The 8,183-nt window shown below is 35.8% G+C and overlaps 1 protein-coding gene across 1 annotated transcript; it reads left to right on the top strand.

Annotated features, from left to right (window-relative positions):
- Positions 1-1,179: 1,179 nt before the first annotated feature.
- Positions 1,180-7,690, top strand: LOC146946456 (uncharacterized). The gene is made up of 4 exons (XM_085744536.1): positions 1,180-1,421; positions 2,163-2,373; positions 2,619-6,258; positions 6,359-7,690. Exons 1-4 carry the CDS (start codon positions 1,263-1,265, stop codon positions 7,467-7,469), a joined length of 5,121 nt encoding a protein of 1,706 aa, XP_085600662.1. The 5' UTR covers positions 1,180-1,262; the 3' UTR covers positions 7,470-7,690.
- Positions 7,691-8,183: the final 493 nt, after the last annotated feature.

An 8,183-nucleotide genomic window follows, 5' to 3' on the forward strand; every position in this document is an offset into this window, starting at 1 on the left:
TTGTTTTTAATTCAATTGGGTTAAGTAAATCTCAACTTGCAAACATGGAGGAAAAACGTTTAGAGAAAAAAAAGTCCATTTTTATTTGCAGAAAATGTAACCATAAACATCAGTGAGAGCCTTTTTAGTGTGGGGAAAGAGAGGAACATGATATCCGGTGCGGTAATGAATATGAAAATCGTGTGAGCCTTTTTAATCTAAAAGTCAAAATTAGTGGTACACGGGTGAGGGACTTAGTTGAGCCCTCACCCTAGAATCCACCAAAAAATATATATTGATTATATTAATAAATTTAAATGATTAAATATCTTAAATATTTATATCATCTGGTCACTATTATAACATTTTAAATTCATTCATTAAATGATGTATGTGGTGTACAATAAAGATCATATACATCATTAATTAAATGAATGTAAAATATAGTTTTTTACTTATAATAATAACCAAGTTGTGTAATTGGTATAAATTGTTTTAAGGTGCGAAACACACCAAAGATAAATGAAAAATGATATTTGACGATTATTTTTTAGAAGAAATTGTTTTCCCTTTTTTGAGGAGACAAAAACAATAGAGAATATAATACTCCCTCCGTTTCAAAATGAGTGTCGCTTTAGCTAAAAAAAATTGTTTCAAAATGAATGTCACTTTCAGTTTTCAATGCAATAATAACTTTTCCTTTTCAATTGTACCCTCAAATTAATACTCTGCACACTATTTTTCCAAAGTATTACTTTTAAAACTAACCAATAGTTAATAAGGATAATTTGGTAAAATAATCATTCTCTTTCTTTTAATCATTGCATTTCTTAATATGTGTGTAAATACTTAAAACGACACTCATTTTAAAACGGAGGGAGTAAAAAGAAAAAAAATAATATGAGCATGAATGAGATAGACTTTGCAAGTTATCACAAATGGAGCATTTCTTAATGTATAAGCGTGTACATATGGCAATGGAAAGCCGAATGGATGTTGTTTGTTTAGTTGACTTGACCGGTTGGAAATCCAAAGGAAATTTGGGATAATTGGAAGGACAATCACAGTCACACTAGACAGTCTTTCTTTAACGTACACATTAATAACCAATAAGCAATAACCAACTTTATACCTTTTCCTTTCCAATAACTTTATAACTTTTCCTTTTTTATTAAGTTACTTCTCCAAGAAGGAGTCTTCACTGTGTTCTTTGTGTCGTTTCAAATAAGTTTAGTAACCATTCTTCTTCACAGCTGGTACTTCATTTCAGTTAGAGAAGATCAATGGCTACACCAAAAGAGCATGTTGAAGAGATACGAAGGACAAAGTTCTCTATTGGTGGGAATCCTAATCCTTTGACTGAGGATCTTCATCACGCTGTTAAGAATCTCTCTGCCGAACTTTATGCAAAAGATGTCCATTTCCTAATGGAGCTCATACAAGTATACTCATTATCTTTCATCCTCTTTTCTTTCTTAGTATAATCTTGCATGCATGCATAAGTATGAATAATATATACGTTTTTAAAATTTATTTTATTCTTTTTGAGTAGGTTCAGTTACGCATACTAAGACCATGCTCGTTCTTCTTTTACATTTGAATACTTTTCATTACTTTTTTTTTTTTTGTAAACGTGCATGATTCATAGAGATTTTTCTTTGTTTATATCACTATCATTTTTCCTATATCCAGAATTATGCGATCGTGTTTTTATGAGGGGTTTTATTTCAGCATAAAAATCTAACATCTTATTAAGTCGTATAAAGAAAATATACTATTTAGTGTTTGTTTGGTTTTTCATGATAAAATATAGTTTGAATGAATTCATTTTAGCTAAAAGTGAGTCGAATGTAAAATGAGTAAAAGTGAGTTAACGATAAATTTGTGTTAAAAATTACATTTGGAGTCAAAAGTAACAAATTCTAGCTTCAAGCTATAATCAATTATAGAGTCCAAATCAATTTTAATGGAAAAACATGCAGATATGTCAAAATCAGTTATACACCTCTAAAATTGCTAATGTCTTTGAGAAAGAGAACTAATATAAAAGTCACGGTATATTCCAGCTGTGTACATACTAGGTATTGGACACCAATTTTGTTCTCAAACTCAATAACATTTCTCTTTTCAAATTATAGTAATTGAAATTCATTTGCACAATTTTTGTTTGTCAACTTGAACAGAATGCTGAAGATAACCACTATAATGAGGGAGTGAAGCCAGCACTTGAGTTTGTCATAACTTCTGATGACATTACTGCTACTGGTGCTCCAGCCACATTACTTATTTTCAATAATGAAAAGGGTTTCTCTCCAAAAAACATTGAGTCCATATGCAGTGTTGGAAGATCCACAAAGAAAGGCAATAGGAGCAGTGGTTACATAGGAGAGAAAGGTAAATCACATTCTTATATTTATTTGTTTCTTAAAATGTTGTGTACTTTGGACTCAAGATGGACTTGTGCTAATATGGTTACTTTCGATGACAATTAGTTGAATGTTTTACTTATTTGGTAATCCTTGTTAATCAAGTGATATAAAATTACGCTTGACTGTGAAGTAGGGATATCCATTAAAGTAGCCAAATTGAAGATGATTGTGCAAATCATTGACAAAATCTCTTTAATGGTTGAATTTCAGGAATTGGTTTCAAGAGTGTGTTTCTGGTTACCATGCAGCCGTATATTTTTAGCAATGGATATCAGATAAGGTTCAATGAGAAGCCTTGTCCACATTGCAGTCTTGGGTATATAGTTCCTGAATGGGTTGAGGAGAAGCCAACCCTTGCTGACATAAAGCAGATATATGGTGCTGGTAAAGACCTTCCAACTACAACCATTGTCTTGCCCCTGAAGCCGGATAAGGTCAACCCTGTTAAACAGCAGCTTTCAAGCGTTCATCCCGAAGTCCTTTTGTTTCTTACAAAAATCAGACACCTTTCGGTTAGAGAAGTTACTGAAAATCCCACACAGAACACTATAACTGCTGTATCTATTTCAAGCGAGATTAACTTTGTGACAAGAAAAAATATGAATGCTGAGTCTTACACATTACATCTCTCCGCAGAGGAAAATAGTAATGCTGAGAAAGAGTGCAGCTACTACATGTGGAAGCAAAAGTTTCCGGTCAGGTCAGAAAATGTGGTTGAAAGGAGAACAGATGTTGAAGAATGGGTTGTGACACTGGCCTTCCCAAATCAGGAGAGGCTTCATAGGGGTAAAAGCTCACCAGGGGTCTATGCATTTCTTCCTACAGAGATGGTCACTAATTTTCCTTTCATTATTCAAGCAGATTTTGTCCTTGCCTCATCTAGGGAGACAATTCTCTTGGATAATAAATGGAACCAAGGGATACTTGAATGTGTTCCATCGGCCTTTATGGATGCATTCAAAACACTTGTTGTAGGATCCGATCAAGCTCCGGTATCAAGTTTGGCTCGTATGTTCAAGTTCCTTCCCATTGAAAGTTCGCCATTTGAGAAGTTTAATCATGTGAGGGACAAAATCAAAGCAAAGTTGGTTAATGAAAATATTGTTCCGATAGAGACATACACAGAGCAGAAGCACTTCTATAAGCCTGGTGACGTTAGTAGGCTGCTGTCTGAATTCTGGAATATTTTGAGTAAAGCCCGAGAGGAAGAAGTGTACTTGCTTAACCTATCTTCTCATGATGGGAGGAAGATCTTGAGTTCTTCGTTTGATAAAAGTGAGTATGATAATGTACTCAACTTTTTAGGGGTTAAACTAGTGACCGTTGATTGGTATGCAAAGTGCATCCAGAGTTCTAATCTTGTGGATGGTGTATCAGAAGATCTCTATCTTAAACTTTTATTGTTTGTTGCTAATAACTGGTCTTCAAGATTTAAGGGAACAAACATTAATAGTATTCCATTGATAAAATATGTGGCTTCTGATGGAACTCTATCCTCTTTCAGTCTTTATGAATGCACACAGCACTATGCAGGTGCGAAGCGAGTAGTAATGACAGACTCAAGTCAGTCTAATGCTTGTTCATGGCTGATCAATTGGAACAAGGAATTTTCATGTGCAGGAAACCGGTTTTTTATGCCAGAAAACACGCAAAAGGCTATCTTGAGATTGGCCCAGAAGCAGACTTTGATGGAATGGCTTGAAAATGACGTTTCTGTTACTAATTTGAACGTGTACACTTTTGCCAATGTCCTATGCAGTTCTCTTAAAAATAATAGCAAACATGCCATTGCATATGCTCATTTTTTGTACCACTCTTTATCATTGAAGTATTTGTCAAAGCGGGAGGTTGATAGTCTATGTAGTTCTATGCCACTTGTTGACAACTATGGGCGTGTCACAGAAACAAGAAAGGGGGTTCTTGTGCCTGCAAATGTGAGCAAATGGGCAGACTTGATTGTTTCTAATCCTTGGAGGAATGAAAATTATGTTGAGCTCGGAAAGGAGTACCTAAATTCCTCATCTTATGCAGGCCAATTTACAGGTTCCGGGAAGCTTATTAATTTTCTCACAACTCATGTTGGAGCTTCTGACATTCCTCTTATATCTCCTCCAAATGCTGGGTTTTCAGCTGTTGATACACCACTTACCAAAAACAATGCCTTTTTGCTTTTGGATTGGATTCGGAATCTGAAGCACAGAGGAGTGCACCTACCAGAGAGGTTTTTGAAATGTATAAAAGATGGCAGCTGGCTTAAAGTTTCCGTTAATGGATACAGTCCTCCTTCAAAGTCGTTCTTAATTCGCTCGCCATTGGGAAAAATCTTGCAAAGTGGTTCGGTTCTTGTTGATATACCCCTCATTGATGAGAGCTTCTATGGGGATAGAATAAACAAGTATGAAGAGGAGTTGAAAACAATTGGAGTGATGTCCAGTTGTGAGGAAGCATGTAAATTCATTGGAAGAGAACTGATGTCTCGCGCTTCTTCCTTCACTTTAAGTAAGAATCATGTCCTTTTGATGCTTAAATTCATCCAATATCTCAGGAGAAGTCTTCTCCCATTGGACAAATTTGTGAACAGCATCAGAGATGAACCTTGGCTAAAGACATCTGAAGGTCTCAGGTCTCCTGTTGGATCTGTATTGAATGATTCCGGATGGAAAGTAGCATCGCAAATTAGTAATATCCCTTTTATTGATCAAGCTTACTTTGGTGAGGAAATATATAGCTACAATGAGGAGCTGAAGTTGTTGGGAGTGGTAGTTGGCTTAAATAGAAATTACCAAATTGTTATCAAGCACTTAAAATCACCCTCAAATTTGGCCTCTTTGACAGCTGAGGCTGTTCTTTTGATAATGGAATGCATCAAATTCTTGGATGACCCTAGTAAAATCTTAAATTCATTGAAGGGAACAAGCTGCTTGAAGACTAACATGGGTTTCAAAATACCAAGTGAATGTTTCTTGTATGACCAGACGTGGGGCTGTATTTTGGATGTATTCAATGCCCTTCCTGTGATTGATCATAAATTCTATGGAGATAATATTTTCTCTTACAAAAATGAACTGAAAAAAATCGGCGTGGTTGTTGATTTTGGAGATGCTATCAACAGATTTGCTTCTCTCTTCAAACAGAAGGCATCACAAGCTTCATTTAAACAAGAAAATGTCATGTCATTTCTTTCATGTTGCAGGCTGCTGAAGGGGACTGTTTATAGATTTCCTTCTGATTTTTCTACCATTATACATAATCAGAAGTGGCTGTATACTAAGGTTGGTTGTTATGCGTGCCCAAAACAATGCATTTTATATGGTCCGGAGTGGAAATCTATATCTTCAATTACTTGTCTCCCTTTCATTGACGACAGTGACAAATTTTATGGTACGGCAATACATGAATACAAGGAAGAACTGAAGATCCTTGGTGTTGTTACTGGATTGAAACATGGCGTGAGGTTTGTGCCTAAATGTCTTAATTTCCCTTCAGATCCCTCCACCATTACTCCTGAAAGTGTGTTTTCTTTGCTGGAATGCATCCGAAGTTTATATGAAGAGCATAAGCTTTCCATTGATGATGAGTTCAGAAAGAGATTGTCCAGAAATTGGTTGAAGACACATGCTGGTTATAGGCCTCCAGAGATGTGTTTGCTGTTTAATTCCAAGTGGAGTTCTTTCTTTAATCCAACTGATGGGCCTTTTATTGATGCAAATTTTTATGGACGTAAAATAGCATCTTTCCAGAAAGAATTCAATGTAATCGGTGTCACCACTGACCTAGAGAAAGGATGCTCCTTGCTTGCAGGTCACCTTGAGATTCTCTCTGACAGCGAGACTATTGTCAAAATATACAGGTACGTTATTTAATCACCCACATGCTGTGTCTCTTTTTGCTTCTTGCTTGCCAGTCACCTTAACTCTCTTTGACTTTGATAATATTGTGAATATACATAGGTACTTGTCTGAATACAACTGGAAACCTGAGGATAAAGCTGCCAAGAAAATTTGGATTCCCAATGGCACTGAAGGTGGACAGTGGGTCCTCTCTGAAGAATGCATCGTACATGACCCTGATAAGCTTTTTGGTTTAAAATTCTATGTTCTTGAAGATATCTATGATAGGAAGCTTTTTCCTTTCTTTACCTTTGCCATGGAAGTCAGGGCTAAACCCTCACTTGATGATTATGTTGATCTTTGGAATGAATGGGAGAGTTCATTGGAAGAATTGTCGCATGACAAGTGCTGGAAATTCTGGATGTTTATCCTGAAACATTTGGGCAGAAATACAGAGAAGAAACTTTCTGAGAGGTTGAGCAAACTACCTGTAACAACAGGAAGCAAAGAGATATTTCTGCTGGACAAGAAAGATGTTTTTATACCTGATAACCTTCATCTGAAGAAGCTTTTTGAGCAGGAGAAGATTTTTGTGTGGTATCCTCAGCAGGACTTTGGGCCTTCTTCCATTTCTAAGTTATATGACATCTACAGAAAAATTGGTGCTCGAAATATATCTGAATCACTATGCAAAGAAGAATCTTCCTTGCTGAATGATGGTGTTGAAATGGTGCAAGTTGATCATAATGATATTCTTTTCAACTTAAAAGGTTTGATTAAGCTGATTCTCGGCTTTCTTGCTTGTTCTAGCCTGAAAATGGAACCAGACAAGAGGCATGAAGCTGTTCAAGGTCTTCTCAACCTGAGCTTCCTTGAAGCAAAGGTCCCGGTCACGGTTAACTATAGTCTACCACTGTCATCAGGGGACATCGTTACAAAGAAAGATGACAAAATGGTTCGCTGGGAAAGGCTAAGTTCCAAGCTTTTCATCCAGAAGTTAGATGAGCCGCAGGGAAATGCACTGAAATATGCCACATATTTCTCTGAAACAATATCAGAAGGTGTTTTGTGTGAGAATCATGATTATGTTCCTGCCCTATCTGAATTGATCACGTTGGGTTTTGTGCTGAAATTCAAGAATGAAGATATTGAATTTCTGATGGAGTCCAAAAACATGCAGATTTTCTGTGAGGACGAGAAGCTCCTCAGTTCTGCCTTCCCTTCTGACTGAGGATTCTGCATAGATTTTAAGTTGACTTGTTACTATGTCTGTCTCTTTACAGTGTTTTAATTTTTCTTGTTCTTTTTTCTTTGTTCTCTTTTTTGTGGTTTGTGAGAACTATGTTAAGGCACTCTGTTATTGTTATTGAATCACTGAATTACCTGTCAACAATATTTTGCTTCCTTAATTTTATTTGATGGCCTTTACAACATGGCCTTTGTTCTCTTTTACTTTATAATCATGCACTTTATGGAAACTTCAATACTTGACTTTTATATGTTTGCAATTTGCAAGTCAAGACATCAACATATGCTCAGAATTTGGATAGAAGTCTTAACATTATACTAAATTACATTCCAGAACTTAGGAAAATTATGCAACATCAGTCCAGTCTAGTGGACCGTGATGTTTTATAGCAATTTTCTTTTTGACAAAGGGGCAATACTATAATAATAAACTTGGTGACTAGGTAGAGCTTAGAATCCCATATCTAAGCTCTAGTGGAACTAACAAATAATTTCTTTAATTATATAATTTTTTAAAAACTTTATGATTAGGTACTTACGTGTTTCGTTTTAACAAGCTGAACATCTTACTATGGTTTTGTGATTCAAGACAAATACACGAAGAAACTCTTTCTTTAGTTAGTCTGCATCTATTGAGAATCGTATTAATGCCATCATTCACTCTGATTATAGATCTTGGATTTATACAACCAAGAAG

This window comes from Medicago sativa, chromosome 2 (genome assembly GCF_051527215.1).
Source record: "Medicago sativa cultivar Bolivia chromosome 2, Bolivia_mono, whole genome shotgun sequence".
Classification (NCBI taxonomy): domain Eukaryota; kingdom Viridiplantae; phylum Streptophyta; class Magnoliopsida; order Fabales; family Fabaceae; genus Medicago; species Medicago sativa.